The sequence below is a fragment of the Bos javanicus genome, chromosome 18, assembly GCF_032452875.1.
Source record: "Bos javanicus breed banteng chromosome 18, ARS-OSU_banteng_1.0, whole genome shotgun sequence".
NCBI lineage: Eukaryota > Metazoa > Chordata > Mammalia > Artiodactyla > Bovidae > Bos > Bos javanicus.
In genome coordinates this window covers 51,264,056-51,283,889 of record NC_083885.1, presented here as the reverse complement: position 1 = coordinate 51,283,889, position 19,834 = coordinate 51,264,056, and the positions used below count along the sequence as shown (strand labels likewise).

Here is a 19,834-nt window from a genome sequence, read left to right as displayed (position 1 = left end):
CTTGCAAACCATTTGGCTGGAAGAGATCACCGAGGGAGGTGAGGAAGAGAAGTCCAAGGCCCGAGCCCTAGGGCCCCCCAACGAGAATGTCAGAGAGGTAGGAGGAAGATGAGACAGGAGCAGGACCAGAGAGGGCTGAGGAGGTGGTGACCAGCTGTGTGGGAGCCCTGGGCTACCTCACAGTGATGAGGCCGGAGACTCAGGCACCGGATTTCAGATGTGAAGGTTGTGGATGGTGAGACTGGCTTCAGCAGAGGGGCGGGGACAGAAGGTGGATGGGAGTGTGTCCAAGAATGAATGGAAGGACAGAAACTGGAAACACCCTGTCAAGGCTACCACAGAAGGGGAGGAATGGGCTGGTGACCAGGAGGGGAATCTGAGTCGAGAGAGAGGATTCCTTGAAGATGGGAGAAACGATAGTGTATCTGTCTGACACCTGGCTTGATCCGATAGAGAGAGGAAAACTGATGATGCTGGAGGGAAGGAAAGCTGAGGCATGTCCTTGGGAAGGCGAGAGGGTACCGGGCACAGGTGGAGGGAGTGTTAGCGAGGAGGTGGATGCTCATTTGGAATAACTAATGGGGCGAGTGGAGAGGGCAGACGGGTGGCGGGATGTGGAGGTGAGGGCTGGCAGGCTCTCGGACTCCTCTGCTTTTCTCAGGCGAGCAGAAGCAAGGTCAAGGGCTCACAGCGGGAGGGGGAGGCGGGGCTGGAGGCTGGCAGAGGGCGCGCAAGGTGGGAATCGCGGAGGAGGAGCGAGGGGGCGGGCCGCCGGGTCAGCGGTGGAGTGTGGGTGGGCAGCCCGCGCCGGCACAGGGCGTGAGAGCGGCCAGCACGCCGGCTTCCTTGCTGCCGCATACAGCTGCATTCTCCTTGCCCCGTTGTCTCTCCTGCTATTTCTTCCTTATCCACCACTTCGTTCTCTCCCCAGCCTTCTCTCAGTGCCCCTTCTCACTCCTTCCCCCGCATCCTCACGGCTGCCGGCGCCCTCTTCCCGCTCTACCTTTCCTCATGTCCGTGGACCCTCTCTCTCGTCTTCCTTCTGCCCTCTCCTCTTTTTTTAAAGTTTCGCTGCCCTGCAGCTTGTGGGATCTTAGTTCCCCGACCAGGGATTGAACCGGGACCCTCTGCCTTGAGACCACCAAGTCCTAACCACTGGACCACCAGCGAAGTCCCTGCTCTCACCTCTTTCTGGAGCTCTGGGACCCCTGGAGGATCGTCTCTCCCCTCCCTGGCTCCCACCCCTTCCCCCGCATTCTTCCAGGAATGGCTCCCAATGCCACAGTCTTCACGACCCCCCACCACCCCCGAGGTCCCGCTTTTCCCCGCATACCCTTCATTAGCCTCCTTACCTCTTCTGACTCTGCCGACCTCCGTGTGGACCATATGAACTCCATGACCGCCACGAAGACAGCGATGATGAGGCCACAGATGAGCACGACAAAAATGCCCCCGATGTTCTCCATGCCCAAGCCTGGGGGTGGAAGGGGAGAGCCAGGGGTTGGGCCTTGTGGGCGGGGGAGGAAGGGGCCAGTGAGGGGCCTCCAGGAAGGGCAGGGTGCGCGGGGGCAGCTGACCTTTGGCTCGGTGGTCCTCCTCCTTGGGGCAGCGGCCCCCCTCCCACCACTTGCGCTTCAGGATCTCCAGCCGGTTGTTCTCCTGAAGCTGAAGGATGGCCAGCGTGATCTCATCCCGGAACGGGGAGCCTGGACCAGGCACATGGCAGGGGCAGGTCATCGGGACACTGGAGCCCTGCCCCCCAAGGCCCAGCTCCTCTCCTCCCGGCTCTGCCGTGTGCCCAGCATCTTCCCTGTCCACCCTCTATCTGACTACTGCTCACCATCTCCCCTTAACCACCTCTGGGCCAAGCCCCCGACCTGTCACATTTGTCACCATTTCCCCCTCCCAGGACAGCAAGGAGATCAAACCAGTCAATCCTAAAGGAAATCAACCCTGAATTGGAAAAACTGATGCTGAAGCTGCAGCTCCAATACTTTGGCCACCTGATGCAAAGAGCTGACTCATTGGAAAAGACCCTGATGCTGAGAAAGACTGAAGGCAGGAGGAGAAGCGGGGGACAGAGGATGAGATGGTTGGATGGCATCATCAACTCAATGGACATGAGTTTGAGTAGACTCTGGGAGATAGTGAAGGACAGTGAAGCCTGGCATGCTGCAGTCCGTGGGATTACAAAGAGTCAGACACAACTGAGCGACTGAACACCACCACTCCCTTCCTTGTGGCCCCCTCCCTCACTCCTCACTGAAGCTCTTCTCAACACAGCAGCCAGAGAGACAATTTCAGAAACACAGTCATAGATCACACCTCTCTGGTGCTTAAAACTCTCCAATGACTTCTGTTTGCAGCTAGAAAAAAAAAGATGTTCACAGGTTCAACAAGATCCTGCATTCACCGGTCCTGCCACCTGGGGCTCCCTCAGGACTTTTGCTTCTGCCTGGAATGTTCGTTTCCTTACTTCACTCAAGGTGCAGCTCACATGGTGCCTCAGAAAGGTCTTCTCTAACTCTGTTTAAAATGCCAGGGACTTCCCCAGCAGTCCGGTGGTTAGGGCTCTGTGCTTTCACTACGGGGGGCCTGGGTTCAATCCCTGGTTGGTGAACTAAGATACGGCAAGCTATGTGGTGCAGCCAGATAAAAAAAGATGACAACAAGCACCCCACTCCCTGTCCATCTCTTCCGCTAATTTACTTCAGAGCAGTAGTGACCACATGATGTCACCTTATAAGGCTATGTGTTAACTGTCTGTCTGCCATCTTCGCCCAGTAGACAGCTGAGGTGGGGGCTCAGCAGCTAGCTCCCTGCTGTGGCCTCTGAGTACCCAGCACAGTCCTGGCACACAGTAGGGCATCAGACCTGCCACATGCCCAGTCACACCTCTCCTCTGCATGGCCCCAGACCTGAACCACCTCTCTCCTCCCTGCCCTCAGATCCTTCCCTTAAACTATCCTTGGGTCCCATCCACATCCTACCCTGAACTAATTATGGTAATTCTTTTTTAAAAAAAAATTTTTTTTCTGTGGACCACTTTTAAGGTCTCTATTGAATTTGTTACAATATTGCTTCTGTTTTATGTTTTGGTTTTTGGACTGTAAGGCATCTTAGCTTCCCGACCAGGGATCAAACCTGCGCCCCCTGCATTGGAAGGTGAAGTCTTAACCACTGGACCACCAGGGGAGTCCCCACTGTGATGATTCCAGGTGCCAGAAACTAGGGCAAGTGTGGTGATGGGTATTTAGCAGACATCTACTATGTGCTAGACCCTTGGTCTACAGAAATGTATTCAGGTCTCACAGTGATCCTGTGAGGCACGTACTGTTGCTGTTCAGTCCCTAAGTTGTGTCTGACCCTTTGCGACCCCATGGACTGTAACCCCCCAGGCTCCCCTGTCCAAGGGATTTTCCCGGCAAGAATACTGGAGTGGGTTGCCATTTCCTTCTCCAGGGCATCTTCCCCACTCAGGGACTGAACCCACATCTCCTGCATTGGCAGGTGGATTCTTTACCGCTGAGCCACCAGGGAAGCCCGAGGTAGGTATTACCACCCTCGTTATCTGAAGGAGGCAGATGACATTGTTGCCTGAGTCAGGGAGGAAGCTGGGATTGTAATCCAGGTTGGTGTGACTCCGGATCCTGTCTCTCAGAGCACCAGGCACCACAGTTTCCCCGATAACAGCACTGACCCTACTGCAAAGCTGCTAAAATTTGGGCTCATTTGTTATGTAGTCACAGGTGAGTAATGCAGCAATCATCAGAATATAGGTAGGTTTAAAAGCCAAAATTGGGTGACAGAATCAGTGGTGAGTTTCCAGCACCAGCCCTGGAAAAACTCGTCCAGGTCTCCCTGGCAGATCCATCCATCATTCTTCCTCCCTCCCTTCCACCCATCCAACAACATCCATTGTCATTTCCTGAGCACCTGCGCTGGGCCAGGCTGTGGGTTTGGTGCAGAGAATGTGAAGTCAGCAAAACCACACCCTCCCCCCTGGAGGGGCCCTGGGGCAATGGGAGAAGGTGGCGAGCCTCACAGGGTTCTCCCAGCTGCTCTGCAGGGCTGGAGTGGATGGCTCCTAGGCCTGTTTATCCTGGTGGAGGGCACAGAGGCTCAGGAAGGTGGCGACACCTGGCCAAGGCCACACAGGCAGGAGGCTACACAGAGCACACCCAGCCTGCTCAGGGAGGGTCTGGCCCACCCTGTGGCCTGCTCACACTTGTGGCTTGGCTCCAGCCGCCCAGGGCCCCAGGGCTGCCACTCAGGGAGGGTCTGGCCCTCCCTGTGGCCTGCTCACACTTGCGGCTTGGCTCCGGCTGCCCGGGGACCCAGGGCTGCCATACCCAGCGGCATGCCGATGCCGTAGCCCTTGGTGTCGAGGAGGCCCCCGATCTGGGTGAGGTTGCAGTTGAGGCGCCGGTGGTACTCGTTCATGGTGGACTCGAGCAGGAAGGCGTAGCGGGAGTTGAGGACGCGGGCGATGCCCTCCTCTGTGCTCTTGACAAACACGCTGGGCTGCTTCGACTGCATGTAGTTCCACATCCGCTGGTACGTCTGGTATCGTGAATTCTGGGCAAGGGGAGCACAGGGAGGGGAGCACGGGTGAGGGTCTTTCCACTCCTGCCTTTCCCCGAGCCCTCTGCCCTCCAGGAGGTCTCCCTCAAGCGGAGAGAGTGAGGAGACCAGAGGAAGACAGAGCCAAGGACAGAGAGAGACAAGACAGACAGACAGACTACTCAAGGCCAGGTCCAAACCATCCCCACACCCACCAGCCCAGCGAGGAACCCGAGGACTGAAGGCTTGGGAAGGAGGGGGCGTGACCTGTTTTCCAACCCTTTTTCTCTCTCCCACCCTTGGGTCTTGGCGCAGCTTAACACCCAGCCCTGTCTTCCCAGTGTTCCCAGGGTATATCCAGAGAAGCAGAAGCTCCACCCCATTATCTCTCCAGGGCCCAGCCTGCTTCAGGGAGACCTCCATCCAGGCCAAACAGGACAGCTTTCCTCCTCCAGGCCCTGTGGGGACCTTATGAGGAATGCCCTGCCCTACCCTAAGCTGCTGTGCGTGGCGGTGACCCCAACACCAAGCCAGGGCGGCCCCGGGGGCCCCACCTGAAAGAAGGTCATGGTGGAGCCGGCGTGGATGGTGCCATACTCGATGTTGGTCTGGTCTGCCAGGTCGTCGGCCGACTCCACGGGCACCTCCATGCGCTGCACGGTGAGGAAGGCGGCCAGGTTGGCCGTGTAGGAGGAGATGATGATCAAGGTGAAGGCCCACCTGAGGGGTGGGAGGGGTGAGCCACGGGCTGGAGCCCCCCTGCCACTTCGCCCCTGTGGCCATGCACCCCTTGGTGGTGCCCCCCCCAGTGACCCCAGCATCTAGAAGGCTAGAAGGCTGATTGCTGACTGGGATCACAGAATCCCATGGACAGAGCAGCCTGGTGGGCTGCAGTACATGGCATCACAAAGAGTTGGGAGGGACTGGGATCATAGAATCTGGAGCCAGATCCCTGGGTTTACATTTTTAAAAAGATTTTTATTTATTTATTTGGCTGCACCAGGTCTTAGCTGAGCATGTGGGATATAGTTCCCTGAGCAGGGATTGAACAAAGGTCCCCCTCCACTGGGAGCGGAGTTGAAGCCACTGGACCAACAGGGAAGTCCCTTCCCTGGGTTTAAGTATTACTTCCAGAGACTTCCTGGTAGCTCAGACAGTAAAGACTTCTGCAATGCAGAAGACCCGGATTTGACCCCAGGGTTGGGAAGATCCCCTGGAGGAGGGCATGACAACCCACTCCAGTATTCTTTCCTGGAGAATCCCATGGACAGAGGAGCCTGGCGGGCTACAGTCCATGGTGTCACAAAGAGTTGGACACAACTGACCAACTAACACTTTCTTTCCAGAGACTTCCACTGTCAGAAACACAAGAGAATGAGATGGTCTGGAAATACCCTCTTACTGTGAACTATTAATAGAAAACTGGACAGGGTATAGGAAATGACCTTAGACAAAGGACAACAGGCATTACAGGACCAGGATCCCTGAGGGAAGAGAAACAATGAAGTAAGACTTGCTTGCCATTACCCAGCTGGACTTAATTTATAGACGGCCGTGCCAGGAAGGAAAACCCCGAGTCTGGCAAACTCACTGAGCTGCAGAGATGGAGATCAGAGATCAAGAAGGCCGAGAGATGGCTGGCATTCATGAGACAGAATGCCCAAGAGGAAGCAGCAGAATGCTCAGCGTTCTAGTAATCTGCAAAGCTTCTCTTTTGAATCTTTGGCTGAATGTCAGTTGTGTATGCACTGGATAAAACTCCAAGGGGTCAGATAAGAACGTTCAAAGGGAGAACAATTTCCAGGGCTCATACAGGGATGGGAATCTTTTGAGCTCCTAACCAGAGTAGAGAGATTTCTTTGAATGCATAAGACATTCAATAGAGATAAAGGATAACACATTAGAATTAGTTGTTATGCTGCTACTGCTACTGCTAAGTCGCTTCAGTCGTGTCCGACTCTATGCGACCCCACAGACAGCTAGACCTACCCTAAAAGAGCTTAAAAACAGGCCTGGAAAGACTCAAAAGAATCCACAAGTAACTGTCTTGCGGGGGAAAAAAAAAAACCCAACAAACCCAAAGATTCTTTAATACATGCAACAATGTAAACAATATAAAATCCACAATGTCTGTCATCCAATAAAAAAAAAAATACCAGATAAACAAACGTGCAGGAAACTGACTCACAACTAGGAAAAAGTTGCTCAACGGAAGCCGAACTAGAATTGGCAGAGATGATGGAATTAGCAGCAAGGACATTAAACAGCTATTACAAAGACATTCAGAATGATCGAGGATGTAAAGAAAAACATGAACATGTTGCAGAGGGAAATGGAAGAAAAGAACAGAAATCTCTATATGAAATATACAACATCTAAAAGGAAATTTTTACTGGAAGGATCTACACAGATTAGACACTGCACAGAAAACAGATTTTGAAGACAGCAAAAGAATCTATTCAAAAGAAACACATACACAAAAAATGAAACACAAAGAGGGAAAAAAATGGCTGACAATGAACACAGAGCCTTAGTGGCCTGAGGAATAACACCAAGTGGTCTCACATCCGTGACGGGAGTCCCAGAGACAGAAGAGAGTAAGGGGGTAACAGAAAAAAATATTGGAAAAAGTAATGTCCAAAATTTCTCAAATTTAGTGAAAATTATAAACTTGCAGATCCAAGAATCTCAATAAGCCCCAAGTAAGACAACATACATACACACATTATTAGTTATTTCTTGTTTTAGAAACAGCTAGTAACATTTTACACCAAGTTTATAAAGTCTGAATTTTTTCTGAATGAATGCAACTAATTTTTATAACTAAATGCTGGGTTTTATGAGCTTTCCAGGTGACTCAGTGGTGAAGAATCCACCTGCAATGCAGGAGACATGGAGACCCAGGTTTGATCCCTGGGTCAGGAAGGTCTCCTAGAGAAGGAAATGGCAACCCACTCTAGTATTCCTGCCTGGGAAATCCCACGGACAGAGAAGCCTGGCGGGCTACAGTCCATGGGATTGAAAAAATACACGACCTAACAATTAAACAACATCAAACAAATACCAATAATTATACTGCAGGTAAATGGTCTCAGCCTGGGGTTGGCAAACTATGGCCCACAGGCAAGATCTGACTTAATGTTTCTGTGCAGCCCACAGGCTAAGAATGGCTTTCACATTTTAAAATGCTTAAGAACAAACTGAAGGAAGAGTAACAGCTCATGACATGTGACACATAAAATTCAAATTTCACTGTCAGTGTTCATAAAGTTTTATTGGGGGAATTCCCTGGCGATCCAGCGGTTAGGACTCTGAGCTTCCAATGTAGGAGGCATGGGGCATGCGTTGGATCCCTGGTTGGGGAACTAAGATCCCACATGCCCTGCTGTGCAGCCAAAAAAAAAAGTTTAATTGGAACACAACCACACTCATTCAATCAAGGCTGCTTTTGTACCATAATCAGGGTTAGACAGATGCAACAGATACCATATGACCAGCAAAGCCTGAAATACTTATAATTTGGCCCAATACTCAAAAAAAGTTTGCCAATCCCTGGTCCTAGGCCTAAGTACGTGCTGTCTATAAGAAAACCACTTTAAATATAACAGCGTAGGTAAGCTGACAACGAAAGGATGGCGGAAAGATATAATATGGAACACTGCACTAAAAATGTTGGGGATGGCCCTGGTTGGTCCAGTGGCTAAGACTCCAATCACTAAGGCTACAGTGATTGAACAGGGGGCCCTGGTTCAATCCCTGGTCAGGGAACTAGATCCCACATGCTGCAACTAAGATGCAGTGCAGCCAAATAAATACTTCTTAAAAAAAGCTGGGATGGCTATATGAATATCAAAAAAGGTAACCCCAAAACAAGGAATTTATCAGGAATAAAGAGGAAGTGAAAGTGAAAGTCACTTAGTCGTGTCCGACTCTGAGACCCCATGGACTATATAGTCAATTCTGGCCAATTCTCTAGGCCAGAATACTGTAGTGGGTAGCCTTTCCCTTCTCCAGGGGATCTTCCCAACCCAGAAATTGAACCCAGGTCTCCTGCATTGGGTGGGTTCTTTACCAGCTGAGCCACAAGGGAAGCCCAAGAATACTGGAGTGGGTAGCCTTTCCCTTCTCCAGGGGATCTTCCCGACCCAGGAATCGAACCAGGGTCTCCTGCATTGCAGGCAGATTCTTTACCAACTGAGCTACATAATAGCAAAAGGGTCAATTTATCAAAAAGACACAACAGTCCCAAACATGGATGCACCTAATTACACAGCTTCAAAATTCATAAAGCAAAACCTGATAGAACTGAAAAGAGAAACAAAATTTCTCCACAAGTAGTGATCTCAACACTCTTCTCTCAGTAATTGACAGAATCAGTAAACAGAAAATCAGTAAGCATATAGAAGACATGAAGACAAGAGTAACCTACTGGTCCTAATTCCCATTTACAAAACATTGCACCCACCAACAGCAAAACACACATTCTATGCATGTGCATGTAGAACATTTACCAGGATAGACTCTATGCTGAGTCATAAAACAAGTCTCAACAAATGACAAAGGATTAAAATCCTACAGAGAATATTCACTGACCACAGTGGAAATAAAGTAGAAATCAAGGTCCCTGGAAAATCCCCAAATCCTGGCTCCATCACTGATGAGCTGTGAAACCATGGATTCACCCATGAGGTTAAGTATAATCATAGGCCCCCACAGGAATTCCCTCACAGGCCAGTGGTTAGGACTCCATGCTTTCAATGTTAAGTGGGTGGATTCAATCCCTGGTGGAGGGACTAAGATCCCATAAGCCTCAGAGTGTGGCCCAAATAACAGTATTTATAATAATATTAATAATGATAATAATTGTAGGTCGCTCCTCACAGGGCTGTTCTAAGAGTGAGTTACGACACAGACCAAGTGCCATGCATGTGTGTGCTTTCGTGGTCCTGTGACTCAGGACGGACTTGGGAAAAGAAGTACCCACTGGCCTGGCTCTAGACCCAAAGGCAATCACCTGCCTTGGCCTGGCCTTCTATCCTCCCACCAGGCAGATGAGAGGGGCTAGGCTCCCTGCCAAAGTACAGATACAGATCTGTGGGGCCTGAAGACAGGAAAGATGCTGAGAAGTCCTTCCAGACCACCCCCTCCTCCAGCGGATAATGATGAGAAGAGCAGCTGTCCTCTGCTGAGCACGCATGCTCACTCCTGTGCTAGGTGCTGGGATGCGGGTGGAGTGTAGGATAAACGGATGAATAATACGCCTTTTCCAAAAGCAACCCAAACTCGACTCACACAAAGATCCAGGGTCCACCATAATCTCTGGAAGCCAAGTCTCTTCAAATCTACCCCACGGGTCAATGCTGTCATTCACTCAAGACAAAACGATTCAGTGCCTGATACAACCCAGGCACCCTGAAACCCCAGGGACAGCATGGCAGATGGGCGGTGGCGGTGGTGGGGGTGATGGGGCCGTTCACCAAGACAGAACCTGGGGACCAATTTTGGAGTAAGGACGTGAGCTCCATTTTGGGCAAGCTGAGTTTGAGGGTGCCTCCTGGAGGGATCTGCAGTTGAGGACTTGGGAAGGGAAGCTGGGGGTATAGAGTGGTGGTTCCCGGGCAGGGAGTGGCCCCAGGGTTGTTTGCGGAAAGTGCTTGGTGAGGTGTGGGGCACTCTGGTGACCAGTGATTGTGTGGCGTCCTGATGTCAGTGGGTGGGGACAGATGTCGACCAGACAGCCTAGTCTAAACATGGAAAATCCTGTACATGATTATCTGACTCTTAACTCCCTGGTACATAAAAACCAGGGCTTCCCAGGTGGCACTATTGGTAAAGAATCTGCTTGCCAACACAGGAGACTCAGGTTCCATCTCTGGGTCAGGAAGATCCCCTGGAGAAGGAAATGGCAATCCACCCCAGTGTTCCCACCTGGGGAATCCTATGGACAGAGGAGCCTGGTGGGCGACCGTCCATGGGGTTGCAAAGAGTCGGACATGACTGAGCATGCACGGACATAAAAACAAAAATATTTTTGGCATGGCTAGAATAGAAACCAACATTTCTAGAAATGTTTAGAAATGTTTACCTATTGTTTAGATTGAGGAACAAAGCTGGATGGTGTTTTATTTGAAACCTTGCCAAGAACTGTTCACAATTTGGGGAAATCGTGTCTCTGACAGCAGCCCTGTCTGTGGTCTTTGAGTCACGGTGTGGACACTTGGACCAGCTGCGTTGATGAGTCTCACATTCATGGTGATTTGTATTTGTACAGATACACTTATCTGCCAATGATTTCAAAGCTTAACGCCTCAGGTATTGACATCATTCTATTAAACAGTCTGTCTTCTCATAATTGCAAAGGTATCCACTACCTGTAGGTTCGGCCACCTGACCACTGCAATCTGTCTTGGAGCACAGTCCCGCCCAAGCATTTAGGTATTGCTTTCCTACTGTTTTATCATCAATCACTTCCCCTTTTCTCCTTTGTATTGAAATCAGGGCATTATATTGACTTGTTCTGAATCATGTGTGTAGGTTGATGTATTACCTTTGAATTTCATTAGGGCCGAAAAGAGATGGTACCAAATATTTGTTATAAAAACAGGGCATTGGGTTCCTTGGTGGCTAAGTGGTAAAGAATCTGCCTGCCAATGCAGAAGACACATGTTTGATCCCTGATCCAGGAAGATCCCACATGCTACAGAGTAATTGAGCCCATGTACCAGAACTATTGATCCTGTGCTCCAGAGCCTATGAACTGCAACTACTGGAGCCCAAGCACCCTAGGGCCCGTGCTCCGCCACAAGAGAGGCCACGGCACTGCGAAGCCTGTGCACTTCAGCTAGAGGGTAGCCTCCACTCGCCACTAGAGGAAAGGCCATGCAGCAACGAAGACCCAGCACAGCCACAAATAAATAAATTTATTTTTTTTTAAAAAGAAGGCATTGAAGGAGTTCCCTAGTGGTCTAGTGGTTAAGGGGGGCTTCCCAGGTGGCGCTAGTGGTAAAGAACCCACCTGCCAATGCAGGAGACTTAAGAGACATGGGTTCGATCCCTGGGTTGGGAAGATCCCCTGGAGGAGGGCATGGCAACCCACTCCAGTATTCTTGCCTGGAGAATCCCATGGACAGAGGAGCCTGGTGGGCTACAGTCCAGGGGTCACAGAGACTCAGACACAACTGAAGTAACTTAGCATGTGCACAGGCTAGTGGTTAGGAGTCTGCATTTTCACTGCTGTGGCCTGCATTCAAGCCCTGGTCAGGGATTGAGATCCCACACGCAGTGTGGAGTGGTCAAAATAAACAAGTAAATAGTGTTTTGTTTGTTTTTTAAAGAGGGCATTGAGTCTGTGAGCACTGAAGAATCACTGGTGTGGAGTGAGAGAGAGCAAGGGCCAAAGGAGCCCATGGTGAAATGGAACAGAGGATCCAGAGGTCGCAGGGAACCAGGGAGACACAGCAGCCTAGGAGCAAAGAGTTTCTAGAAAGAGGATGGCTAACAGGGTGTGCTGGCCATATCAATAAAGGGGGCACATGTGACCCTGGTGGACGTGGGGAAGGGAACAGAGCGAGACCTGAGGTTTGGGGGCTTTCTTTACCAGGAGGGCGTGAGGAGAGGGTGACCTGGCCTGAGAAGTTGACAAGGGCAAAGGAGGTGTAAGGACCAACTTCAAGGGAGTGATGGGGGAGCCCAGGAGGGACAGGGCTGGGGTCAGAGCATGAACTCGGAAATACTGATTTTCAAGGCAGAACTGGGGCCTCCCTGGCAGTCCAGTGGTTAAGACTCGGGGCTTCCAGTGCAGGGGGTGCGAGTTCAACCCCTGTTTGGGGAACTAAGATCCCACAGGCCATGGGGCATGGCCAAAAATAATAAAGAATCAAGGCAGAACTGTCCCAAATGATGATGCGCCCTTGGGTGTGGCTGCAGGAGGCTGTGGCCCGGATGGACACGAGATGAGGGGCCCAAGAAGCGGGCTCTGGGGGGCTGCTGCTGTTCCTGTGGCAATCACATCCCTGGGGCATAGAACACCCAGCTGGGGAAGAGGGTCCCTGACTGAGGAGCAGAAGGGATGGGCTATAGAGAGGTGGTCACTGGTCCCCCATCTGACCTGGGGACTCAGCCAGATTTGTCACGGCGGGTCCCTCCCTGCCCTAGCAGCCACCTCCTCACACAGGCAGCCCTCTCCCGCCTGGGTGAATGTGCCTCCCTCTCCTTGGCAGGTCTGCCTCTGTTTGCACCGTTAGGACTCAGCCTAGATGTCACCTCCCTCAGAGGTGCCCTTCCTAAGCATCTTCATTCTTCTTCACTGCACCCTGTTGGCTTCTTCAGTAGCTCAGCTTATGTGCATCTGATACATCGTTACATTTAAAATGCTAATAAAATTCACTTAGGATGTGTGGTAGGCAGAAGAAATCCTTGCCCCTAAGACGTCTATATGCACATCCCTGGAACTTGTATGTTCCTTCACAGAGTAAGAGGCTCTTTACAGGGGACTTCCCTGGTGGTCCAGTGGCTAAGACTCTGTACTTCCAGTGCAGGGGGCCCAGATTCGATCCTTGGTCAGGAAGCTCGATTCCATATGCCGTAACTAGGAGTTAGCATGCTGCAACTGAAGACCTGGCATGTCATAATGAAGATCAAAGATTCTGAGTGCCAGAACTGAGACCCAGTGCATCCAAATAAATAATTTTTTTGTTAAAAAGGGTCTTTGAAGATAGAATTAAGTTAAGCATCCTGAGTTTGGGAGATTGACCTGGAGTATCCAGGTGGGCCCATGGAATCACAGGGGTCCTTATAAGGGGAAGAAGGAGGTCAGAGTCAGAGAGAGATTTGAGGATGCTGTGCTGCTGGCTTTGAAGCTAGAGGAAGAGGCCACAAGCCCAGGAATGCAGGCAGCTTCTAAAAGCTGGAAAAGGCAAGGAAATGGATTCTCCCCTAGAGCCTTCAGAATTGGCCCTCCCAACACCTTGACTTTAGCCCAGTGATATCTATCTTGCACTTCTGACCTCCAGAACTGTAAGAGAATAAATTTACATTGTTTTTAAAACCACTAAGTTTGTGGTAATTTGTTGCAACAGCAACAGAAAACTGAAGGCAGGGTGTAACTCCTGAAGTGATGCCAATTCCAAGACATTTAAAAGAAATCATTGAGATTCAAAAGTTTCAAAGCTAGTGGGCCAAGCAAATTGCAAACAACTGCCAGATGGTAGATAGTCCCACTTAGTTGAGAGAAAGACCTGCCACCGTTATGGCTGGTCTTGAATGAACAAGTTTTGAATCAGACAGTATCACTGGGATACAATCCTGGCATAAAATATGACGTCCTTGTGTTTATTTATCTCTTTACTTATTTATTCTCAGCTCCTTTGCCTCTTAATTTTCCACCTGAGTAAGTGGCACATAGAAAGGGCTCAGAAGCACTTTGTGCTGAATGACTATCGACACACTGACTGTAACAGACGCGGACCAGGCCCAACGTCCTGGGTGCCCCTGGAGAGGTCACCAAGGGCCTAGGGAGCAGAGCCAGGCTCAGGCAGCACCCAGGGACTGCGGGGTGGGCGGCACTGGGGCGGGAAGCTGGCTCAGCCTCACCCTGCCTCTAGCCTAACGGACTCTCTAGGGAACCACTTCCTCTCTCTAGGTCTCGGCCTTCTAATCCATAAAACTTGGAGAATGTTCCTTGTTCTAGGCGTGCTCCTCGGCTTTCTGTGGTTCTAAGGAGGAAAAGTCATGACCAACCTAGATAGCATATTCAAAAGCAGAGACATTACTTTGCCAACAAAGGTCCGTCTAGTCAAGGCTATGGTTTTTCCTGTGGTCATGTATTGATGTGAGAGTTGAACTGTGAAGAAGGCTGAGCGCCGAAGAATTGATGCTTTTGAACTGTGGTGTTGGAGAAGACTCTTGAGAGTCCCTTGGACTGCAAGGAGATCCAACCAGTCCATTCTGAAGGAGATCAGCCCTGGGATTTCTTTGGAAGGAATGATGCTAAAGCTGAAACTCCAGTCCTTTGGCCACCTCATGCGAAGAGTTGACTCATTGGAAAAGACTCTGATGCTGGGAGGGATTGGGGGCAGGAGGAAAAGGGGACGACAGAGGATGAGATGGCTGGATGGCATCACCGACTCGATGGACATGAGTCTGAGTGAACTCTGAGTGTTGGTGATGGACAGAGAGGCCTGGCATGCTGCGATTCATGGGGTCGCAAAGAGTCGGACATGACTGAGCGACTGAACTGAACTGAACTGAAGGAGGAAAAGGAGCTGAGAAGAGTCACATGAGCTGCAACCAAGCCCATCTGCTATTTAAAAGACAGGATGGGGACTTCCCTGGTGGTCCAGTGGTTAAGACTCTGCACTCCTGATGCAGGGGGCATAGGTGCCATCCCTGCTTGGAGAACTAAGATCCCACATACCATCCCCCTGCTGTCACTTCAGTTGTGTCCGACTCTGTGCGACCCCAGAGATGGCAGCCTACCAGGCTCCCCTGTCCATGGGATTTTCCAGGCAAGAACACTGGAGTGGGTTGCCATCTCCTTCTCCAATGCATGAAAGTGAAAAGTGAAAGGGAAGTTGCTCAGTCGTGTCCAACTCTTCGTGACCCCATGGACTGCAGCCTACCAGGCTCCTCCGTCCATGGGATTTTCCAGGCAAGAGTACTGGAGTGGGGTGCCATTGCCTTCTCCACCCACATATCATGGGGCTAAATAAATCAAAGACAGGGTGGCAGACATGAGCGCTTACGGAAGCGAGGCCAGAAAGTGACCGAGGGAGGCAGAGGGCCTGGGGCCAATGGAGCGGCATTGACACCAGGTGGGAGTGCCAGCTGTGCAACACCAGAGCTCCCAAAGCTTTCAGAAGTGAGAAATCTGAATGTGGGGAGTTCCCTGGTGGCCTCATGGTTAGGGCAGCAGGCTCTCACTGCCGAGGCCCGGGGTTCAATCCCTGGCTGGGAAACAGATTCCTGCAAGCCGTGTGGCGTAGCCAAAACAAAACAGAAAAAGAAAGAAGCCTGGGGCTTCCCTGGTAGTCCAGTGGTTAAGAACAGCCGAGCTCCCAGTGCAGGGGGCATGGCTTCGATCCCTATAGGATCTGGGGAACTAAGCTTCTACATGCCACGTGGCCAACAGATAAACTAATTTAATTAGGTATTTTTCTTTTAAGAAGAAAGAAGTCTGAATTTGTAAGTGAATTTGCCCAATTTTTAAATGACAACTAATCCAAAAAATGTAAAGCTATGAACCAGACACCACCGGTTGTCAGTGTCTGCTCTCTGGTATGAAGCTTCTCGGAGCTTGTCTCAGAGTCAAAATAAGCTCTGTTCAAGGTACTGGGTCCCTGTGGGGCTCTGAGGGAGCAGGTGTCTGACTGGGCCTCAGCCTTGGCCTCTGGACAGTGAAGCCTGTTGTGGCTCAAGGATTCTAGTCTCTGTGATTGCCTGGGGCAATGTCCCAGACAGTGACCACCACACTCATGCTGTCCTGATTACATGAGACGTGGGCATTTTTACTCCCATTTCTCGGATGAGGAGACTGAGGCATGGAGAGGGTCGTACAGCCAGTGAGCTGCAGAGCTGGGGCTTAGCTCGCTCTACCCCGTGTCCCATCACATGGCTGGCGTGGGGAACAGGAATGGGCCCAGGTCTCAGGAGGGACCCCCAAAACACCCCACCCACCCCAGTTGGGGCGGGCAGACAGCCTCTCACCAGACTCCGCTGACGCAGCGCGTGGACAGCGCCCGGGGCATGATCTCCGAGCCCTGCTGCATGAAGCCCCCCACGGGGAACCAGAGGCTGTTGCCCAGCGTGTACTGGTTCTCCAGGATGTGGGGGCGCGCCCGCAGGCACGGGTGCGGGTTGTACCACTCGTAGGGGCTCAGCCTGTGGAGAGACACAGCGGGTGGGAAGAAAGAGAACAGGAGAGAGAGAGAGCCACCATGATGAGAAGAGACGGGAAGACACATGGAGAGGAAGAGAGACACAGACGAGCAGGGAGAGGCACACACACACAGACAGTGGGGGCAAAAGAGGAAGAGGACAGAAGAACGAGAAGGGGAGAGCCCTGGAGAGGACCACGGAGCAGAAGCCAGAGACACAGGGAGGAAACACAGAGACGGGCCGGAAAGGGAGAAGGGAGGGCGGGTGCAGGGAACCTAAGACTCCAAGTGGAGCCGAGACAATCAGGACAGACAGGAAGGTCAGCTGCAGAGAGCCCAGCTCCTGCGTCCGCCCTGCCCCCTCCCTCCCAGGCAGCAGGTAGCGGGCTCACCTGGCGGCCAGGAACAGGACGCAACTGACGGCCAGATAGGCAAGAAGCATGAAGAGCCAAACGGCCGGAGAGAAGGGGTCCAGGAAGGAAAAGTAGCCGGGCTTGCGGCCCTGGTGGGGGAGGGAGTGTGAACAGAGTCCCCCCCAGACCCTCCCAAAGCCCCGGGGTCCACAGCCCCACTACGGCAGGCAAGGTCCAGCCTGCAGCCTCTGTCTCCCTCGAGCCTCAATGCCACCCCCGCCCCACCCCCAGCCACGTCTCCAGGGGAACCATACCATATGCACCCGGTAGAGGATGCTGATCCCCAGGGTCATGAAGGGCTTGGAGAAGTCGATGACCTTCTCCCGCTCAGCTGTGATGGTGAACGCAGCCACAGCCAGGTCTGCCTTCTGCTGGAGGGGAGGCGGGATGGGGGCAGAGGGGTGGGCCAGGGAGACAGACGCGCAGTTAGAGAGAGCTGTACCGAGGGAACGATTTGGAGTATCAGAAGCCAAGAGAGAGACACCCAGAGAGCAGGACGGCAGGAGGAGCCAGGGGTCCTGGCACCCTGGGCCCATATTGGACCCGTCATCTCACGTCCTCCTTCCTCCCAGCTGCCCCGCCTCATCCAATCTCTCCCGCTCCCCTCCCCCAACGTCAAGCTCATCATTTAAGGCCCTGCTTTATAAAATCTACCACAGACCCCCCCGCCCCTCCCACCACGCCGGGGTCCTGAGATTGGAGTCAGGATGCCCGGACGCTGACCCACTCAGGACCCTCCGGGAGCCTTGGTTTCTCTTCGGTATGAACAGTTAACAACAGGTAACATTTATCAAGCTTACTTTGTGCCAGGCTCCGAGCTAGATGCCACTTTATAGGGTTTATCTTGTATAATCTTCTCAACAGCTCCCTGGGGGCCAGTACTAGCCCCATTTTACAGCTGGGGAGACTGAGTCTCAGAGAGGCCAAGGCACTGACGAATAAAGGCACAACAGCTGGGGATCATAACACAGACGTGTGACCTCCACGCTCCTGCCCCTGACAGGTGCTACGGACCCAGGTGTGTGCACCCAGGCATCCTGAGACCCAGGACTACGCCCAGCTCCTTTGAGAGAATGACCTCGAGAGGAGCTGCACATAGTCTTGAGTCAGGGAAGGGTGGGTGGCTGGGGTCCACGTCTGACGTGGTGAAGGGAGGGAGAAAAGGGTGTGTTGGGGAGGTCTGGCAGGCGCACCGGGATGCCTGACCCAAAGAGGCCATCTTGCTCAAGTGGACATCAGTCAGTCATTAGCTGTGGGCAGGACCCAGGCTGGGAAAAAACCTGGCACTTCACACACACATATACAGACCCTGGAGACACACACACACACTGCACATGTGAGCACTGTACACGGTCAAGTCTACACGAGCAACATATGCGCACCACGCCAAATCCACACATGAGTGTCCAGACACAGGCTACCCACGTGGACTCAGGCAGACAGACACGTGCCCAGTACACGAGAGCAGGTGATGTGGTGTGGGGGGGTCATCCCCTGGAGGCACAGTGCACACACATGAACACGTGGCCTCACACGCACACATACATGACAGAGGAGGCAGGGAGCTGGTACGGGCCGGGTGTGGGAGGAGGGAGCCCTGGCTCTGACCCAAGCTCGCTGGGTGACCCGGGACAGGGGCTTCCGTGTCTCTGAGCCTCAGTTTGTTTCTCTGTAAAATGGGGGCAATACATGTAGGCAAGACGTCTCCTGGGTTGGGACCCGGCTCCCAGGGTGCCTCTTCCATGAACACCGGCTCTGCCCCCACGGCCTCAACTGGGCCCAGCACTGACTCCCAATTCAAGCACAGACCTTAAACCCTGGGGCTGAAACAGAAGAGTCAAGGTCCTGGATCACTGGTCTGGGAGGAGGGACGTGCTCACCTCCCCAAGGCACTGAGACTGGCAGCATGGGAGGTAACAGAGGCTGGGGCAGAACTGGGGGAAGGGAGAGAGGGCTCAGGCCTCGAAGGAGAGAGGGGTGCCACAGTCTGCATCAGAACCAGGGTCACAGAGAGATCACGTGGGGCCCAAATGAAATCCGCGACCGGGGGAGAAGAGACCCATCTGAAAGATAACTCGATGTCAGGGAAAGAGGACAGACTCGAAAGACAAACCAAGAGCAGAGGGAGATATGCAGGTGAAACGATTCCTGCCAGGTGGGGGTCAGACGACATGGCCCCAGTGAGACTTGGGAGCAGCGATGGTGAAGCCAGAGGCTTCGACGTGTGGCAAGGGCCCAGAACACACTGGGTTCACAGCCCACCCTTGGGGATTTCTGCATGTTGAGAGTAAGGAGTGGTTCCCTCTGTTTTTTTTTTGTTTTTTGTGTTTTTTTTGGCCCACAACTTGCAGATTCTGAGTTCTGTGACCAGGAATCGAACCTGTGCCCCCAGCAGTGAAAGCACCAAGTCCTAACCACTGGACCACCAGGGAATTCCGGTTTTCTCCTTTGTTGTGCACTTGCCCCTCTTATGACTAATACGTGAACTGTCAGGAACAATGCCAGCAAATACAGGAATCTTATTTCATGCACCCCAGGAGGTCTGTCTTGACAAAGGTCCTCCATGATAACCCATCAGCCTCCTCACTGCCACACAACCCCACCTCCGCTAATAACACCCCCAATCCAAAGTGATAATCACCTGTTTAAAACCCAGGGGTGGCTTCCCCACTGCACCCAAGACAGTGTCCAGGGTGGCTGGAGCAGAAAGGGAGGGGTAGAGGACTTCCCTGGTGGTCCATTGGCTAAGACTCTGTGTTCCCAAAGCAGGGACCCGGGTTCGACCCCTGGTCTTGCCACAACTGAGATTGAAGATCCTGTGTGCTTCAACTGAGAGCTGGTGCAGCCAAATAAATAAATATTAAAAAAAGAAAAAGAAAGTAAGGGGTGGGAAATTCAGTGGAGTGGGGACCAGGGCCCTTCAGGGCCCTGCAGGCCAGGGTGAGGCGGCCAATTCTGCTCCAAGGACAGTGGAAGACATCACAT

General features: G+C 52.2%; 1 protein-coding gene across 3 annotated transcripts in view; it reads right to left on the bottom strand.

The window, feature by feature from the left end:
- Positions 1-19,834, bottom strand: part of GRIK5 (glutamate ionotropic receptor kainate type subunit 5) — a 68,684-nt gene that overhangs the window by 4,042 nt on the left and 44,808 nt on the right. For 2 of the 3 annotated variants that reach the window (XM_061388420.1, XM_061388422.1), the window contains exons 13-19: positions 17,104-17,220; positions 16,829-16,938; positions 16,267-16,440; positions 5,118-5,283; positions 4,353-4,578; positions 1,578-1,706; positions 1,353-1,474 (exon numbers count right to left, since the gene is read on the bottom strand). In XM_061388420.1, coding sequence (XP_061244404.1) covers positions 1,353-1,474; positions 1,578-1,706; positions 4,353-4,578; positions 5,118-5,283; positions 16,267-16,440; positions 16,829-16,938; positions 17,104-17,220 — 1,044 coding nt within the window. The remainder of the gene's footprint in view (positions 1-1,352; positions 1,475-1,577; positions 1,707-4,352; positions 4,579-5,117; positions 5,284-16,266; positions 16,441-16,828; positions 16,939-17,103; positions 17,221-19,834) is intronic. The other variant, XM_061388421.1, reaches the window with a different exon arrangement.